This window comes from Ctenopharyngodon idella, chromosome 22, assembly GCF_019924925.1.
Source record: "Ctenopharyngodon idella isolate HZGC_01 chromosome 22, HZGC01, whole genome shotgun sequence".
NCBI classification, from domain to species: domain Eukaryota; kingdom Metazoa; phylum Chordata; class Actinopteri; order Cypriniformes; family Xenocyprididae; genus Ctenopharyngodon; species Ctenopharyngodon idella.
The window spans coordinates 24,616,746-24,638,056 of NC_067241.1; the positions used below are offsets into that span (position 1 = coordinate 24,616,746).

A 21,311-nucleotide genomic window follows, 5' to 3' on the forward strand; every position below is an offset into this window, starting at 1 on the left:
GCTTCTGCAAACATATCCACATCGCTATGATCAGATGCTTTCTTAACTGTAGCTTTCTCACTGCTGTCATTTTGTTGTGTGTTTATTTTGTTATTGAGATGATATTCATCTAAATGTAACTCTCTTCTTACTTCTGAGCAAAGAACTAAAAAGAAAGCAGTAAGTATATAGGGACATTGAATCACGTTCAGTACATGTCACATGTGTATGGAGCCCTGCACAAGACATGCAGGGGAAAAATAGTATGCTAAATCGTTAGCGCAAATTACTAATTTGTCACCTCGATTTAGAAATCGTGCGCGCGATTTATAAATAGAGGGAGCGAATTAGTAAATAGTGCGCACAATTTAGTAAATCAAGGGAATGAAATAGTAAATCGTGCACACAATTTAGCAAATCGAGGGAACGAATTAATAAATCATGCGCACATTTTAGCAAATAGAGGGAACGAATTAGTAAATCGTGCGCACAATTTTTAAATTGAGGGAACAAATTAGTAAATCACGCACACAATTTAGCAAATCGAAGGAACGAATTAGTAAATCGTGCGCACAATTTAGCAAATGGAGGGAAGGAATTAGAAAATTGTGCGCACAAATGGAGGGAACAAATTAGTAAATCATATGCACGGTTTACTTTTTTTTTTTCTTGCATGTCATGTGCGTTGCTGGGTACGTGTGCACAAATGCAAGCACGAGCAATAAGTTGCTGGCTGCAGTTCACTTGACGGCCCACGGTGTTGCTAATAAAAAGGGTTTCTGAATTATACATTTAGCCCCTTTAAATGACTTTCTATTTACTGTCTTACTGAATAAAAATCTCAACATGATATTTCACAGTGTGCAGTATTAGGCTAGATGTGTTTTTTTATGAATCCTTTAAGGGAGATTAAGGAATTCCTGGATCCAGACAAAAAATGTTTTAACTTAATGTGGAAAATATAGCAATAATTGTACGCCATAAATGCATTTTAACGTTAAAGCAGAATTATTCATTTCACTAGGTTTTAAGGTTAAATATAGTTGGATCAAGCTGTCATTCATTTCACTTGCACCAATCTGCATTTTCACAGCTTTCGGTCGTTTATAAAGAAAAAACAAACAAACAAACAAACAAACAAACAAACGTCTCAAAAGATGCTGCATATCTTTGTAGTCCTTCCAACGAAATGTTTGTGAAACACGGCTGATTGTATCCCAGCACAAACCAATTACATCCCCGAGGTCTGTCCGTTTATCTCTACCCCCCCCCCCCCCCCCCCCCCCCCCCCCCCCCCCCCCTCTCTCTCTTGCTCTCTCGCTCGCTCCCTCTCTTTCCCAACTCTCCCATGAGCTTTCGCACACACTCTCCAACACACACATCCCCCTCCCCTCTCATTGTACTTCGCTTTCCTTTGCCCACTCTCTTTCTACAACAAACATGGCCGCTAAATCGGATGGAGCAGCCGTGTGTGAGAGCGCTTCTCGGTGTCTGCTTGGCCCTGAGCAGAGCGCGGCTCCTCTGCACCCTCACGCCGAGAAGCGCTTCTCGCTGCTGGACTGCTGCTGGGTGCTGTGCGCCCTCCTGGTCTTCTTCTCCGACGGAGCCACCGACCTGTGGCTGGCAGCGGACTACTACTTGAGGCGGGACTATTGGTGGTTCGGGCTCACGTTAGTGTTTGTGGTGGTTCCCTCCGCGGTGGTTCAGGTGTTAAGTTTCAGGTGGTTCGTGTACGATTACTCGGAGATGAGCGCGTCCCCGACTGGGGACGGATGCGATTTCAGCACCAAGGACAGCGACCGGCGGAGCGGCAGCGGCAGAACCCTGCCTGTGAACGGCACGCAGAAATGCTGCAGAGTGTGCATGTGGCTCTTCCAGTCCATCATCCACATCTTGCAGCTCGGCCAGGTCTGGAGGTAAGATACATTACATCTAATATCCAGAACTTCTCTTAAGCGCAGAGCAGCCAGTGCTCATTTTCATCCATATAGTGTCGGTTTTCTTGGAATGGATGTTACTCTTATTGTGGCTCTCATGCTTGGTGATGCTTTGGGAACAGATGGAAAGAGCTGCATCCTTGTCTATCTACATCCCGACTCGGTCCTCTTGGCTGCGTGTCTTTGCTGTTTGCCAACATAGATGGTGTGCCAAGGTGGATAGAGCACCCGGTGCCATCTCTGATGGCCCCATGGTCACATCACCCTCAGGTTGTGTTGAAATGGGATGTTGTATTTGGCTCATGTTTGTCCTTTGGAGCAAACCATTAAGTAATAAGAGCAACTTATTGGCCAATAAATGTGCATTCTGATTCTGAAGACATCTGCGCTGTGCACTGGCACCCGGTTGTGTCCAACAAATCCTAAAAACATTGAGTCCGAATCAAATTTTTATGTAGTGACCCAAACAGATTTTATTTAATATTGTCTGTATCGTATTTTCTTTTATCTTGTGTACTTTTCCTTAATGGTTTATGTGGATGAGTTCCTGTCCGTGTCCTATATCAGAACAGACCTGTGATTAAGTTGAGAACGTCTGCCCTATAAAAAGAGACAAATTCTGCTTGTACTTTACCAAAACGGCATGGTCAAATCAACAGCGGATCTCAGTCCACAGATTTAGAAATAATTGAAAAGTCTCTTCAGGGAAAAACAGGCATTGTGCAACCCCACAGGTTCATTATTGGCAAAGTACAGGGAGTACAGACAACTTCCAGGCTGGTTTTCCCTGGGGAGGATCATAACTCTTTCTTGCATTGCCTGTTTGCCTTCATCTCTTAATCTGGCTTTCTGTGGATGACTTCCAATTGATTTTACTGTTCCTGGAGAAGTTATCAAAAGTGCCAAGGCTGGTTTGGGCATCATACGCTCTTCAGGATGACACAGTCAACTATAATAGGGAAACAGAATAGGAAGATGTAGTCTTCTTTATGCTTTTATGGCTTTTGTGCTTCTTGAGGACTGGAATGGGCATGCAGCGTGTTCGTGAGAGACACCAGACGGGCACTTCAAGGGCCGAGCAGGTTTGTTTTGCTAATATCAATTGAGCTCTATAGGCTGCTTAAAGCACCCTGAGGAAAGAATGCATCTGAGGAATGCTTTTCTCTTGTCAGATGCTGCTTTTCTTTATTCCAGAGGAGGGACAGAGGAAGTGATTCACTCCCACATGTGTGTGAGTGTTTTACTGGTAGTTAAGTGCTGAATTATTAACACAGGGCCAGGGAGAACTGTGTGTCTCAGTGATTATGTGGGAGAGGATATAGCATTTCCTGCCATCGTTCTCTGCAATAAATTCCTGTTACCTATCATTCTTTCCCTCTCACTCTCTTTCAGTCTCTCTCTCTTTACCTCCCACTTGAATTCTCTAAATATGATTTATTATTGTGAACCGTTATAAACAGAATGCTCTGTGTGTGAATATTTGCATGGGTTGACCTGTATGTGAAAGAGGGAATCTTTCATTTTCTGTCTGTCAGCCATGACCAGGTCCACACGGAATCTGCGCCTTGAGAATGCCTCAAAAATCTCTGCAGATTTCCCAGCATCAGTTCTGAACTTCTCCTGCCCCTTGCGTGTTTGTTTATTAAATATTTTGGAGAACTTTGGTTTTTTGGTTGTTGTTTGCTTACAGTTTAAATTCATTATGCACACCACCCTGAATATATATTCAGATTCTGTCTGGACCGGTTTGTGATTTACCTATATGTTTTAGGACAACGTCTCTCAACTTATTTTATTCTCATGTACTGTACACCCATAGCCCCATCAGTAAGGCTGGAGTACACCTTCATCTCCAAACCAGAAATGTATTTTTTTTTTAATCATACTAGATATTTAGCATTATTGTTAACAAGTAATAGATTCATAAGACCAAAGATTGTCCATTTTATGTGCATTTTGTAAATAATGTGTACTGTTGGATTCCTGGGTTTCCACATTTCTGTAGCTCAAAAAGCTACAATGCCAAATGTCATAGGTTTGACTTCCAGGGAACTGATAAAATGTAAAAAGTCAATATGGTTTAAAACATCTGCCAAATGCATAAATGTCAATGAAAAATATAGAATCTATTAATTTATACTGTTTTACTGAGATATTGGTTTCTGTGCTTTGATTGACTGAGATGTGATATAAAAAGAATAGAACAGGGCATTTTGTTCTTGTGAAAAACGTTGTTCCGCTGTCTTTATAAATATCAACTCACATATTGGCAAGCCCTATTATATGTGAGTTATGTGTGTGTGTGTGTGTGTGTGTGTGTGTATGTATATGTTAATGTATTTATTATGTTATGTATGTTTAATTTTAAATACCCTACACTGTAAAAAAAAAAAAAAAAAAAAAAAACACAGCAGCTGGTTGCCAGAGCTTCACCCTGAAAAATACAGTAGCAACATTTTAGGTTTTAAGGATTGAACTAATTATATTTTTTACTATAATTTTACAGTAAAATACTGTTAATTAACAGTTTTTACATTGATTTAGATTGACAGTTTATAGATTTGAAAAAATTTAAACTGACAAATTGAAATGTCCTGTTAGATTTATTACAGTTTCTCACTGTATATAGTAAGGGACTTTACTGTTAAACAATTAACAGGGTTTGACCTTAGTATTTTTAAAGTGTTTTACCATTAAAATTATGAAAAATTTTTTACAGTATATTGAAACTCCTTGGGTGCCCCTGGCTGAGAATCTCTGTTTTAGAGGTCATATTCATAGGTCTAAATTGAAAATGTGTGTGTGTTCGTTTACACACTATCCTGTCGCATTGGGACATCTGTGCAGTGCTTTATCGGTCTGTTTGTTGTTTGTGAGTGGATGTTTCTGGCGTCTCAGATAAAAGGCACATGACCTGAGCTCAAATTGATACATTCACAGGAACATCTCTATGGACTCAGCAGGTCGACGGTATTTTTGAATATCAGTAGTCAAAAGTGCATTACTCCAGCAGTCAAAAAGAGCACATTAAACAGGCATAAAACAACTGAGAACATTCAGTTATTAGAAATTCTGACTCAAGGAGTGATCAATGCACACTGCTCACATAAACCAGAACTGGAAGAGCCTGAATCAGCTGCAGAGAGCTGGAACTAGATTTACAAAACACGCCAAATCAACAAAGTCATACCTAGATCAGTTATTTTGTGAAGGTGTCTGAGATTGCACCTTAGGGATGAATCGCTGATCCTTGATCTGTTCTGTACTGTTGCTCACAATGACTGAGATCAAATGCTCCTTTTATATTGTTCTTAGATCACTGAATAGATGATGGTGAATTCATCTTGTCATCTAAGTTTTTTGCAGTTCAGGTGTTGCATCCATCCATCCATCCATCCATCCATCCATCTCTGTCTATCTATCTATCTATCTATCTATCTATCTGCCCACAAGTGGCAGGTGACAATTGCCAACACTGTAAACAGCAGCAAAATGTATAAAAGAGCTACTACATAACTGAATTAAGTGCTAAAATGCATTTGAAATGCTTTCACTTTAATTTTGTTTTAGTGACATACGACTTCATTGCATCTGTTGTAAAAAATAAATGAATTTTAACGGCGCACACCATTACAGTAAACATATAAATTTAGCTTCTACCTAGACAAATAATAACACTAGGGAACTGTGACTGTACACCGATATTTCAAAGTGAACAGACTGACAGTTTTGTATTTTAGACGTTTTAATGAACACACCAACAAATGCAGTGAGAAATGTGCAATGTACAGGAAACTGACTGAAAGATGACAGGCTGTCTTTATATTCCACTGTTTTACAAAAAATGAACAGTACAACCAAAAGTGTAAAAAAAAATAAAAAAAATAAGAACAGCTGATAGAAGTTGGTTAGTATTTGCTGCCCTCTCTTGATCTTCATCAACCTCATCAATGTCTGATGTAGCATCCATGTGACTTAGCAACAGCCAATGACAACTTTTTACAGTTAATTATTAAAAATTACATTAGAATAGAAAACAAATATCTTTCACATGATTTGTATGACCTTTATCATTGAGGTGTTTGTGTTTCACATAATTCACATGATTTGATTTCTATTGTAATTTTTAACACCGACACTTGTGTGAAACAGAAGTTCCCTTCAGTATGGAATGATTCTGCATTGTACGGCATGGCTTGAAACCTTCTGTACTGCATGTGGCAGTTTTTATTTCATTTAGGCTACGTAAAGTTTCCATTGTCTTGAAAAACACATTTTGCCAAGCTGAAGTAAAGGTTTAGTTGGACCTGCTTTAACACCCTACACACACACACACATGCACTCAAGCACAGAGCAGCTGTTGTGATATGTGTGTTGCAGGTGTGTAAGGCAGTGGAGTGTATCCACTGGGCCATTAAGGGAGTTGATGGGGATATTCTCACCGAGCTGAAGGCATTACACCGCAGCCGACGTGCGTGAGGAGCATTTTAAAGCAGAAAACACCTCACCCATCTCAACTACACACCTAAAAGTGACATTTTCCCAGGGCTGGGAATGAAGAAAATAATTCCTTATTAGATATGGCCATCATTAAGAACAGGTTAGAGAATGGGAGGTTGTCTTTTGTCTCCTCTCCCCTGCCATCCCTCTATCCACTTATCAGTCTTTCCGTCTCATTCCCTTCCTAAAGATCCTGATGCTGTCTGTCTTGTCGGAGCTGACCCAGTTCTTCACAGAAGATGCTGGAAAAATACTCACAATGGAGTGACAGATACACTGTGTGTGTGTGTGTGTGTGTGAAGGGGAGAGAGTGTTCACAGGTTTCCTAAAAACAGCAGCTGAATATAGATTACGCTGAGTGCTGTTTGTACTGTATGTGAATGCCTCTGTGTAACCATCTGCTTGTCAGAGTGAGTTAAATAGAGTTTTTGAAAGCAGATGTGTGGGAGAGCAGATTTAGGGACTGTACTTATGTCCAGGGATGTTACTTCAACTTTGGCGAGGACAACAAACAGCACATTTACAATATTGATTTAAATACTGGATGTTTCTCGGAGCTAGAGCTATGAGAGGTGGACATGCTAACAAGGACGCTAAAGCCTCTACTTTCAGTCGCTGCGCTTTTTGAGGCCAGGGGTGTGAGGTTTACTCACACAGCTCTTTACTAGCTGGCCTCTGTTAAAGTTGGCATGAAACAGAAGTTGCGATAGACTTTTCTTGACTATTGTGACATATATCCGAGTGAAACGGCTTTGCGAACAAGACAAAATGTAGGGCAGGACTTGATTTTATCCATCGGTAATTGGTTGGATCATTGTGGTTTGCTATTGCTGTGATGTCATGTGAGTGACAGGTTGTCCCGCCCTCGTCATCAGGGAAGAGAATAGATGTTGCTGCAAGAAGGAGGGGAAGTTATTTTGATTAAAGATTACAAGGGCACATGAATTAAAAAATATATATATAAAGATGTGCACGTATAAATCATTTATAATAAACACTGCAATATTACATAAAACAACAAGAATTGTTAATTCTGTTTTCTTGATTACTTTAAATGTGTGTATGCCCTGCACATGACATGCCAACCCGATCTCACGGCAATTTGTACGTATTTTACGAGGTGGCTAATTCGTATGAATTCGTACAAATGACCTACCCCTAACCCCGCCCCTAAACCAACCCGTCACTGGGGTTTAGACAAATCGTATACATTCGTATGAGTGAGGTCGTACGAATTCGTACGAATTAGCCACCTCATAAAATATGTAGGCTACGAATTGGTTATAGCATTGGACATGCGGTCAAAAATATAGATATTGTGGCCACGAATTAACAAATCATTCCCACAACTTCCTAACACGTCAGCACAATAATTCATTCCCTTGTTTTAGTCGAATCAAAAAGAGTGAATGAATTAGTACAACGTGGCCATGATTTACTAACTCAAAGGAGCAAATTATTATGTCGTGGCCACAATTTACTAAAATAAAAGAGTTAATTCTTTATTTCGTGGCCACGATATCTATATTTTTGTCTGCATGTCATGTGCAGGGCTCCGTAGTTACACTCTAAAACAATGCTGGGTTAAAAATAAGCTAACAGTGTCCTAACCAGATGCCATGCGATAAGATTCCAGTGACAAACAGTTTGTCTGTCCACACCAGACGCGACGCGACTATGAGACGTAATAAAGTCAATAAAAAATCACAGCCAATCAGAAGAGCGCGTGGTCGGGCTCTCTCGGCAAGCTCCCGCCACTCACAACGGATAAGTAGCTACATAATCAAATTCATGAATTCGACACCATTTTAACATTATTAGAAAAACATACTGAGTTACTGAAACTATCTTTGTCATAGAATACACTTGTCTATTTCCAATGAGTTGACAGTTCGAACATTCTTGTTTCCTTTCATTTATTTTGAAGATCTGAGGTGAATTGTCCATGTTGCTTTCAGTACGGCTATAAGACACACAAAATGATATTCAAACTCACATTAGATGCATTTAACATTAAATAAAGCACATAACCAGCACCTGAGATTATCATTATCATACTTTGTGTTGCTGTTGCAGCCGCGACGTCGCGGAGAAATAGAAACCGTTTATAAAATAGAATCATCGTGTGTCGCCGTCGCGGCTGGTAAGGACAAAAACTCTGATTACCTTGGAAAAGATACCTTTTATCGCTTGTCGCATCGCGTCTGGTTAGGACACTGTGTAAGTTGGGTTAAAAATGGACAAACCCAGTGATTAAATTGTTTTAACCCAGCGGTTGGGTTAAATGTTTGACCCAACCTGCTGGGTAGTTTTATTTAACTCAGCTATTGTTTAAAAATGACTGTATTGCTCGCTTAAAATGAACCCAAAATAGATAGTAAATTAACATTTATTAATACGTTTTAAAATAAACATTTATTAATGTTTAATGAATAGTAATTAAATAATAAACATTTATTAATAATAATTTATTTATTAATAAATGTTCACCTTTTGATTATTATTGTTGCCTCTAGTAATTATGTGTCTGATTTTTAAAATTCCAACCTGTTTTGGGTTAATTTTAAGCCAGTATAGTGATTTTTAAACAATAGTTGAGTTAAATAAAACTTAAACTAAATGAAAATTTTGAAATGTTACATTGGCAACGAACTGAAATAACTAACTTTTTTTTAAGTACTAAATTCACTATAAAAATTTTTTTTAAACTATTTAGAATTGTTTTTAAAAACAGAAACTAAAAAATGACAAAAGAACATAACAGAATTACTAATTACTAAAATTAAAATTGAAAACTAAGAATCTTAAACTAAAACCTAATTCATATTAGTATAATTCATAATAATATTCATGTTAATAAAAAAAAAAAAAGTTGTAAAAGTTGTAAAGCTGTAGTTGTATATAAATCATATTGAAATAACACTTATTCAGGATTCAAAGTTCATTATATTTGTAAGAATAAATTTATAGAAATTGCTTAAACTTTATATATATATATATAATTCACATACATGTATTTTGAGGTTTGGGGAAAATGTTTTGTTGCTTATGATGGTTACAACACTTGATGTTTTTAGAATCCGTAAATCAAAACTTTTGTTGGAAAGGGGAACTTTTTGCAAAAACACATGAAACTGACATGAATAAAAAAAAAATCTCTTTTCTTTTCAACATCTCGGACATGAACATGGTTATCTGTCATTGACCCAGCTTCTTTATGGATCGATTCTGACAGGTCATCAGAGCTCACAGGATGTTTTATGAGCACACATGGGACATGAGGTCAACTCAACTGCAGTGAAACTTTATGATGCGTTTGATTTAAAAGGCAACTCATGAATGTTTGTGTGTATGAGGGGCGACGAGTTATTTACTGTCTCAATCTATCAATCAAACAACAATCTGTCGCTGGCAGAAAATTACTTTTTTTTATTTAAAACAGATATTTTTATTACAATTAGAATTTTAATGAAATCTCTCTTGATTGTCCTTGACTGATAAATAGGTTATGCTTCAGACTTTAATATCACCAGGAGGACACACATTGATTTACCTGTTTGCTATGATGGTGTCTATTTCCCCTGTGCAATTACACCTGTCAATCATATTACTGTGTCCTGATTGGCTGTGACAGTTCTGGGCAGCTCCACTGTTTTGAACATCTGGATTGTCAATGACCGAGCGTTAATTATGTTTATATAGTCTACACACATACACTCACAGACACGTTTTCATAGGCTACACAATCAGAGAGCTCTTTTCATGTTTTATAATGTGATATATTGTAAGCTGTTTCTGATGTAGAAAGTGATAAAAGTTTAATTTCTTCAACAGATGGTGAAGAAATGAAGCCTTGCTCTGTCAGTTGATATTCAACTTTGTGTCCAAAACTATAAAAGAAAAAGAAATATGAAGATAAAAAGAAACCTTGAGAGATGAGTAACACCTATGTATTATAAATCAACGGTAAAGCATGAAGCACTTCTACTTTTCTGTTATTTTGTTTTTGTTTCTTTTTGTGCTCTCACATTTTCTCTATTTTATATCATTTTCAGCTGTGGTGTCACATGACATATATCTTATCTCTGCTGAAGAAGAGCAGCTGGTTGTTCTCGATGCATTGTAAGGGCATTTTAATTTCTGAGTGAAAGATTTCCCGATTACAAAACAAGTGTAATAATATCACATCAGGAGAGGAAGGGAAGAGAACTCCCTTGGTGCATAACCCCTCTTTGACTTGGTTGCTTGCATATTCATTTATGATATGTATATTCATGCTGATCAGGGCAGAGGTTTAATAGAGTCTGCCTCTGAGTCTGTCTTCTGTTTTTTATGGACTGTGCTGAAAAGCTTGAGTCGAGAATAGACATGACACTGGGGTTATCTGTGAGAGACAGCAGTGAGAAACCCAGTTATGGAGGATAGATAATGTGCAAATAAGGATGTTACAGAAAATGTAACATTGTGTAACCAGACGTTTCACTATTGGCATTAGAGTTTATTCTGGTCAAGAACTACTTAGGACTGCTTTTTCTTTTCTTTTTTTTTTCGTAGTGCATTTCCATTGTTTTTCAATGTAAACATGCTCTAGATGGACATTTTGACCATTGTGCCTTATCTCACTGTTTTTGTAGCATCTAAAACCTTTAAGTCAAAAACGTTCTTTGGCTTTTGACATGGATCAGTCACTGTGATTTTACCAAGTAAGACATGTTTTGTTGATCCTGGAACAACATTCCTGTCCAAAAATGTAGTCTTAACCCTATCCCTACCCATACCCATAAGTTATCCCTAAAATCAGAGGGAATGATAGGTGAATAACACTGATGTAGAAGCACCTAACCCTGGTTGTAAGCCTAAACTTGACATCAAGTGTAAAATTGTCCCTCAAATCTGATTGTTCATTGGAATGTTGTTCTAGGATCAACAAAGATGTTGATCCAGGAGCATATTGTACTTGGTGAAATCATGTTCACCGACATGGATCACAGCTTATCAGTGTCAAAAGAGTGGACCAATCAGAAGAGGCTGGGGGCGGGGAAAGCATTGTAAGTGTGTTTAACAGTTGCTTTCAATTCTGAATGGCGTTGTCTCAATGATATGTAAAGCATCCAACCACAGTTTGTTTTGATTTAATGTTCTGTTTTAGGGGCAGGATAATTTTAAAATATATTACACCACAATAGACTGTTATGAAATATATATATATATGTGTGTGTGTGTGTGTGTGTGTGTGTGTTAAACATTTATAATAATATTGCAGCAGTCTCTGCAAAAACAGAAAACACTAAAAAAAAATGAAAAAAATGTTTGTAGACTTTGTGTGAAGAGATCACATGATCCTTCAGACATATTCTAACGTGACGTCACGCCCAGAGGGGAACGCCCCCCTGGCGGGTAAAACAATGCTTTCCTCCATTGCCCGCCAGTCATTTTGACCAGGTTTGTAGCAAGATCTAATGTTGTAAGACAGTGATATTAAAAGACCAAATTCAGTATACACCTTATTGATTATGCATGCTTTGTACAGACAAACAAATGAACACAGAATATTAATGCAACGCGAGGTTTCTCGTTAAGCCTGTTTCCATCAAAAACCATTATAAAGAAAACGTGTTGTGTTCATATTCTGGGCTCATCTGCTTGCCTGTATATAGTATGATAATCAAAAAGGGTTCAACTGAATTTGATCTTTTAATATCACTGTTTTAGTACATTAAGGCACTTTAAGGTGGGTTGCACTAAGGATTCTTTAGCCTGGCGTCAGTTCAGCCTCCGTCTATGCTGCTTGATCAGCCCTTTCTTTAATAATTCTAACAGTCTTTCTGCGTAGTAATATGTGTTTAAAATTAAGTGGTGCAACAGAACTCAATTTAAAATAAAACCCAGATCAACAAATCCTTGATTAGTGTTAAACTTTGCTTAATTTAATCTTTATTGGTGCAACCCACCCTAGTATTTTTCATGTTAGTTTTTTTAAAAATTGTCCTGCTGTTTTTAGTGATTGAAATCACTGCAGGTGCTGTATATGGATCACAAGTGCCCAAAACTTGCATCTTGTTCACATATTTTTGTTTTTAAGATGGAAAACTGACAGGCTTGTGCTGCAGTTACATGGCTGTTTTGCCCTCCAGGGCTCCACGACAATCATGTGACTGAAAACTATGAATATGCTGATCTGGTGCTCAAGAAACATTTCTTATTATTAGCATTGTGGTAAACAGTTGTGCTGCTTAATATTTTTATGGAAAGTGATACTTTTTTTTCTGGATTCCACAATTCAAAAGAAGTCCTTTGCAATATTAGGGGCCCTATTATACACCCGGCGCAATGCGACGCCAGGCGCGACGCAAGTGTTTTTTTGCTAGTTTCAGCCTGACAGTTATCATTTTCACGTCCAGCGCCATGTTGTTTAAATAACAAATGCACTTGCACCCATCTGTTTGCCCATGGGTGTGCTGGTCTGAAAACGAGGAGTGTTCAGGTGCATTGTTGGCGTGTTGCTATTTTGAGGCAACTGAAATAGACATTGACCAAATTAAACCTGATCTAAAGTCAATGGCGCAATATTTGTTTTCTTGTTATTTAAAGGGCGCGTTAGTAATATGCGCCTATATATGAGTGCACAACATGCGTACATTCTGCTTATTACACACACAGGGACGCGCATCAGCACACATTTTTAAATATGAAAAATAAAAGGATTACAATGTAAAAGATTATTATTGTGTTTATAAAGCTAAAAATGCCTACATGTCATAATGGATAGTCATTGCATGAATCAGAATTACCTATCTGCAGTAATGACGAATGAAATTGGCTAATTATTTGACCAATAGGGCAATACAGACATGTATTTAAACTGACTCGTCAGGTTGAAGGGTGTCTATATTTCGCCATGTAAATAGCGAATCCAGCATGGCGCGAGCACACCTGGCTTTTAAAGGGAATGGGACATGACACTCTGATTTGACACTCTGGTTTATTGCATGTTACGCCCAAAACACACCCATTCCTCATTAAGAGACTAGGTACAACCCTTTTGGACCATGATCCTGGTGCGCAGACCATTTTCTCCATCGTTAAACTAGCAAATGTGGATTCAGGCATGCTTTAAGTCCACTTGCGCCATGCGCTTCAGACCATTCGCTTATATCGTTAAAATAGGGCCCTATGTCTTTGATGTCACTTTTGAGCATTTGGTTACACTTTAATTTACATTGTCCTTGTTACACATGTTACATGTACTTACTATAGCAGTAACAGTAAATTATACAACTAACTCTAAACCAAACCGAACCCTATACATGATGATATTTATTATTACTCAAGTACTTGTAACAAGGACACCTTAGAAAAATGGGTACACTTTATTTTACAGGTGTCACTGTTACATATGTTACATGTAGTTACAATAGTAATAACTATAAATTATGCATAATTACATGCAACTAACCCTAAATCAAACCAAACCCTAAACCTAACCCTATGCTAAGTACATGTAGTTACTTAATATTACTCAGTACTTAAACGTATAATTACAATATAACAAAGACACCTTAAAATAAAGTGTAACCAAAATTATTATTATTATTATTATTTTAAGTATGAATCCAACATGAATTCAAGGATCACATTTATAAGAATTTGGCACATGCATTTTAAAAGTTTCATTCAGAAAACAAAGCAGAATAAACTTTTCTGTCTGGTTTACTTGATACTGAATGCCTTACATAAAACTGATTTTTTTTTTAATCGTCACTAACCAGGTACCTTGCGAATTCGGAAGACATTTGTGCCCTTATTCTCAAAAGCTGCATAAAACCAGCCAATCAGATTGGAGATGCTGATTTTCAAATAGTGGCAATTTAGTGTGCAGTATGCATCAGCTGTTGAAACTGAATCTACACAATGTAGCATCCCAAATGCTGCAAACACTCTTCAAAGGGTGTATAGCTTTGTAGTTTGCTAAGGCATTCTTGGTGGTTGCTTAGAGGTTACTAACTGGCCCGAGCCAAAAGAGCCTACCAGCATATATGATATTCAGATCCCATATGGCACGGCTTCTTTCAGGTCCGTGCCACAAATTCATCATAGTGTAGTACAAAAGGTTAGAGATTTGTCCCAATGAGCAGTATTAATAGTCATGCTTTCTTCAGCAAGCACCACTAATTATTTCCAACAATAATGGCTGAACACAGGGCCCATTAGACACGCTTTCATTTCAACATAACGTTTAAAATGACCAGTGTCCCTCGTTCACACTGTCCTCCGCTTTCATAGTCTGATTCCTCTAAAAAGCCTCTGATTGAACAATTCAACTACACGCTCTCTCCGGCCCCCTGATGAATGCATTGAATTCCTTTTTCTCTTTTGCGCTCGCCTCATTTTTCTCCACCACTTCAGAGGGTCAAGGATGAAAAATGGAAGACAGAAGAATAGTCTGTTCCAGTTATTTTCCTGAGCAGCCACAGAAAGGCTGGGGGAGAAGATAACTCTGTAGAGGTGTGACATCCCGAAATAATGCCACTATTTCCACAAGCCATAATCAGCGGATTTCACGAGCGCTTTTTAGCTCAGTGTGTCACGGTATTTAGAGTTTTACTCACAACACTGTTTCTTTTGTGCACTTTAGGAAAACCGTGTCAGCTGCAAACAAAAGTTGGTAGTGAAAGGAAACTTATGCGTCAGAGATAGAGTTTCTGTCCTGACATCTTAATCTTGATCTCGCAGTCGTTGCACTTTGAGCTGCTACCTACCACAAGTATAAGAATGTCGATTTAACAGGCAGCTTTATTGCAGGTTGTTTGAAAATAGGCCGTTGTGAGATATACATTGATTTATATATAAATATAGTGGGTTACACATATATTTTAAGAGCAGGGAGGCGATACACGGCAGGAGAGTTATTCCCATTGCTGCAGAGTTTGCTGTGGAAGCATTTTCATAGGCCAAACAATACAGAGTGAAGAGTCTGCATTTCACACAATGCCACTGCACTCCCACACACACACACACAAAACACATAAACACACATGCAGACCAGCAAACTTTTGCTTGCACACGGACATAAAAATGGATATTTAAAAGCATAGCATTTGGTTTAGCCTAAAAACATGACATAGGCCTACGCATTTATATGTATGGCGTCTGCTGTAGGGAAGAGCAGGAGTAATTGTAACACACTTTTGCTCATTGCATGTTCAGTCTAAATCTTTGAACATATGCCATTAGCAGTCATTAAACATCTTAGCAGTCATTACCCGTATCAATCAAATTCATGACTCAAGTATACAGTCTGTCTGTATCTGTAATAATGTTAATCAATAGTGACAGACTAAACAAACAGTAAACAAGATATGGAATATTGTTTTTTAGTGACAAATGAATGTTTATTTGTTGATTAACAGTTAGACCTACATTTAGAGGCTGCAGTTATGTTCAGTGAGATATACAGTGCAGACTGTCTGTAATATTACTATAATATTTTTGTAATTTTTTTGTAATATTGCTAGCACACCTATATTAAACACAAAGGAAAACAATATAAACACAAAGCTTATTGAAAGAGAAGTAGCTTATTAGAATTGTGTATGGTTTAATTTATTATAAATACAATTAAAGTATATATAGTATATACACTGATCAGGCATAAGTGAATAACACTGATTATCTCTTCATCACGACACCTGTTAGTGTGGGTGGGATATATTAGGCAGCAAGTGAACATTTTGTCTTCAAAGTTGATGTTAGAAGCAGGAAAAATGGTCAAGCGTAAGGATTTGAGCGAGTTTGACAAGGGCCAAATTGTGATGGGTAGACAACTGGGTCAGAGCATCTCCAAAACTGCAGCTCTTGTGGGGTGTTCCCCGTCTGCAGTGGTCAGTATTTATCAAAAGTGGTCCAAGGAAGGAATAATGGTGAACCGGTGACAGGGTCATGGGCGGCCAAGGCTCATTGATGCACGTGGGGAGCGAAGGCTGGCCCGTGTGCTCCGATCCAACAGACGAGCTACTGTAGCTCAAATTGTTCAAGAAGTTAATGCTGGTTCTGATAGAAAGGTGACAGAATACACAGAGTATAAGTTTATTGTGTATATGGGGCTGCATAGCCGCAGACCAGTCAGGGTGCCCATGCTGACCCCTGTCCACCGCCGAAAGAGCCAACAATGGGCATGTTAACATCAGAACTGGACAACGGAGCAATGGAAGAAGGTGGCCTGGTCTGATGAATCACCTTTTCTTTTACATCACATGGATGGCCGGGTGCGTGTGCGTCGCTTACCTGGGGAACACATGGCACCAGCATGCACTATGGGAAGAAAGCAAGCCGGTGGAGGCAGTGTGATGCTTTGGGCAATGTTCTGCTGGGAAACCTTGGGTCCTGCCATCCATGTGGATGTTACTTTGACACGTACCACCTACCTAAGCATTGTTGCAGACCATGTACACCCATTGAAACGGTATTCCCTGGTGGCTGTGGCCTCTTTCAGCAGGATAATGCGCCCTGCCACAAAGCAAAAATGGTTCAGGAATGGTTTGAGGAGCACAACAACGAGTTTGAGGTGTTGACTTAGCCTCCAAATTCCCCAGATCTCAATTCAATCAAGCATCTATTGGATGTGCTGACCAAACAAGTCCGATCCATGGAGGCCCCACCTCACAACTTACAGGACTTAATGTAATGTTAACTAATGAACTATCCTTCAACTTCAATGCATCACTGTTTTCTGCTCTCAGATAATGTTTATGTTTTTATTGATTCCATTGGAATTCTGTATTCTTTCTCTGAGAAGAGTTTTGGACAGCTGGCTGAAGTGTGTTTTATGTCATCTATAAATAAGTGAAGTGCTTGAAGTTTGTTTGTCAGTCAATACTCTGTACTTTCATCTTCCTCACTTCTGTCTTGAATTGTAACGAGTTTCCTGTCAAATTTGTCTGTCATAATCAGCAGGTTTGATTTGACAATAGGTAGTGTGACGCATATGTGGCTGCGAGTTTTACTTCATTTATTATTTTATTTAATTTTCTGCTTTTGGCTGATGCTTTTATCCAGATTACTTGCATTGTGTTCAAGCTATACTTTCTTTGTTTTTCATTCTTTTTTTTTTTTTAAATCCATGCATTCCCTGGGAATCAAACCCGTGTCCTTAGCATTGCAAGCATTAAGCTGTAGTGTTTGAGCTAAAGGACTTTTGCAAGCATCACAGAACATTTTTAGAGCATTTCTTTCTGATTTATTCCTCAGCAGAAGTAAATACAAAATTCATGCACTGTTGCTAGTATCAAATCTTCATGTGGATGTGTTGTATGTACAGGATGTTGCTTGATCTAATTAAGGTTTGGGATGAATCCAAGCAGGTTTCACAGGCAGAATAAATATCATAACATTCACACATGGCATACTAACATAATCCTGAGACATAAAATATGTAAAAAATTGTCTACAATCATTTTACTTCCATTTGGATATTTGTCAGCACAGTTTCACCTATCAGGTTTTCCCAAACTAACAAGCTGATGAAATTAATTAAATCATAAAAATTGTAAAATTATTATTATTATTATTTTTTAAATAAAGACAATCAAATAAAACATTTACTAAAAAGATTAAATATTTTATTTATTTACCTGCAAGTCATTTAATAATTTATTGATATCACAGAACCATGAACCAAGTATTTTTTATTTTTTATTTAATATTTATTTATTTATTTTTGTAGGTTCAGTTTAATTTTTAGTCATTTTGTTATTGACATTTTTTTTTTTTTTTTTTTTTTAATATTTAGGTTTAATTTATTTTTAGCTTTCATTCAATTTTAGTTTTTATTTATTTCCATTTGGTAATTTATATTTGGTTACATTTATTTCAGTTAGTTGCCAAGGCAACATTTCTAATGTTCATTTAGTTTCAGTTTTTCATCTAATAATTATATTCTTTTCAGCTATATTTCAATTAACAAAAAAATGTAATATTTTCAGGATTATTTAATGGTTATAATCCTGCCGTGAACATGTAAATATGTTGTTAATTTGAAATATTAACTTACAATCTCAGGGGGTAAAAAAAAAAAAAGTTTGGGAATCCCTGACCTACATTATAGGGAATAAAATGTCTTCACAATGTAGGGACAAAAAATGCACTATAAAAAGTGTCGGTCTTAAGCTTTTCAAAATGCATTTTTTGCTAACCTCAAAAACAGTTTCTTTATAGTCAAAAGTGTCTATTAATGTTTGAAAATGTATTGAAAAAGGCATATGGATGAGAATATTGGATAGCAGCTTGCTGCAATGGGGAAGGAATGAGATCTCACTGGAGTACAGAGATGACAAACTGTGCCAATACAGAGTGAAGTCAGAGGAGACCAAGAGCGAAGCTGCCATATTTAGTTCATTGATTCTGTAAGTGACGTACATTGTCTGCCTTGGCCCGAGAGCCTGAGACGTCTCAGTGCAGAGAGGCAATTGCTCAAAAAAGGTCTCAGTGATACTGCCTTGTTTTCCATTAGTCTATGATGCTCTTGTTTTGTTCAGGCAGCCTGAGAAACCTATAGGCTTCTATGTTCTTCCAACACATGAATGTGAAGGATCGGGGAAATTCAGCTTCATTACTGCCCTGTCTCATTTGCTTTAACACTGAGATGAAAGCTCTGTAATCAAAGCACCAGAACTGTGACAGAAAAAGAACGAAGGAGGGGTTCGGTTCAGCCAGTCACATGTGTGTGTGTGTGAGTACTTATGCTGCAGGCATGAGAGTGGATCGAGGTGGAAACCGCGCTGGAAAACTGTTCAGCTGAGCTAATTAACCTCCCTCTCTCTCTCTCCTCACACACACACACACACACACACACACACACACACACAAACACATTTTCTGAGTCTGTAACTCTGATGTATTCTGACCTACTAAAGATGTCACACGAGCCCATAGGCAGTCGCTGGTTGTGTAGAAATGGGGAGGTTTTTGCTGGAACCGCTTCTTGTTATAATACACTATTAGGGAATGAAGTATTTGCTAAATAGCGTTTAAATCTAACAGGGAGGGCGTCTGTGCCTGTGTCTTATCTTGGAGTGTCTCTTTTCAGCCTCTCTGCACTGCTATGCTTGAGAAGATAAAATAGCTTATGGCTAATTACAAGAAAAGGTTCTTGTCAGTTTTCTGCCAACAGTGCGAACAATGATGAATTTTGACACTGGAATTATTACAGCATAGAGTCAGAGACAGAGGGAAAGCAAGGTGATGTAATGAACCTCAAAGTCTACATGAATCGATATTCACAAAAGAAAAAAAATGACTTCCATAATATGGTGCGTTTCCCAATGAAACAGGATATTATTGAGGCAGAATTTGATTTTATTATTTGGTTTATTGATAGAATGGTGGAAATTGGATGTTACTTGCCCAAATTGGAGCTAGACCTGAGAGAGAGTTTGCATTCAGGTCTAGCTTCATTAATATGGTGTGGCCAGAGGGGCACAGTAACAATTTTGGGCAGAAGCATTGGCTTGTTGAAAAATAACATCTGATCATTCCTCTTTAGATAACAACTTTTCCTTTGTGGGAAGCAAGCCATTTTGAAACATTATCCTGTACTCCAAAGCATTAAATTGTTTTTTTTTACAGTGAAGTAGCTCACCAATACCAACAGCTAAAAGGTTCCCCACACAATGACACCTCTTTCTCCATGCTTCATTGAAGTAGGGATACATTTATTATTATATTTCTCAGCAGATTTTTAAAGACATCGCTCTGGAGCATCACCATGCAACTTGTGTTTCACTCCACACACAACTTCCCAAGACAGCAATGGCTTTTTAAAGGGGACCTATTATGCAAAATTCACTTTTGCATGGTGTTTGGACATAAATGTGTGTTGGTACAGTGTGTGTACACAACCACCCTATAATGATAAAAATCCAACCACTCCTTTTTTTTTTAATCTCCATAAATCATAAGCAGTGTCTCAGAACAAGCTATTTCCAGCTCCCTGGCAGTGTGACGTCACATTAACCACAGGCCCCGCCCACAAATGTTGACAGACATTGCTGTTTTAACATAGAACCGCCCTGAGCAAGTTCACAGCGAGTTGTACAGTCCGCTATTGCTGCACTGACGAGTGGATTAATCTGACGATGGATTAATCCACATAGCTCTCTCCATTTACTCCGAAGACGAGGTGGATTAATTTTGTTTTTGAAGAAAATGCTCCCTCAACTCTACCGAAATTTGTTTATGTCTGCGCGAATCATTTCACACCGGACTGCTTTGTGAACGAATGTCAATGCAAAGGGACAATACAAAACAGAGGTTGTGCTAAAAATTTGTTACTCAAGGACAGATCAGTAAACTGTTCAAGATCCAGCTTACAGTCTCCAGAGTGATACTGGATACGGCAGTAATGAAGGTGAGAGCACTTTATTACAGTTCATTGGAGTTATTTACGGATATAAAGTTTACCAGTTTATTAAGCACCACCCAAAAAGCCATAAGGTCATTAACAAAATTAACAAAAAAAATGAACAGAATAGCAACTTTATTCAACAATATCTAGTGATGGGCGATTTCAAAAAAATTGCTTCATGAAGCATTACAAATCTTTTGTTTCGAATCAGTGGTTCGGAGAGTGTATCCAACTGCCAAAGTCACGTGATTTCAGTAAACAAGGCTTCATTACGTCATAAGTGTTTCAAGATTTCACTGGGGGGCATGACTTTGGCAGTTTGATACGCGCTCTGAACCACTGATTCAAAACAAAAGATTCATAAAGCTTCGAAGCTTCATGAAGCAGTGTTTTGAAACCGCCCATCACTAGATATTGTTGAATAAAGTCGTTATTTTAATTCTTTTGTTTTGGCGCACAAAAAGTATTCTTGTCACTTTATAATATTAAGGTTG

General features: G+C 37.9%; 1 protein-coding gene across 1 annotated transcript in view; it reads left to right on the top strand.

Moving 5' to 3' along the window:
• The first annotated feature begins 1,328 nt into the window (after positions 1–1,328).
• Positions 1,329–21,311, top strand: part of xkr7b (XK, Kell blood group complex subunit-related family, member 7b) — a 79,940-nt gene continuing 59,957 nt past the window's right edge. The window contains exon 1 of the mRNA XM_051879751.1: positions 1,329–1,895. Coding sequence (XP_051735711.1) covers positions 1,420–1,895 — 476 coding nt within the window. The 5' untranslated portion in view covers positions 1,329–1,419. The remainder of the gene's footprint in view (positions 1,896–21,311) is intronic.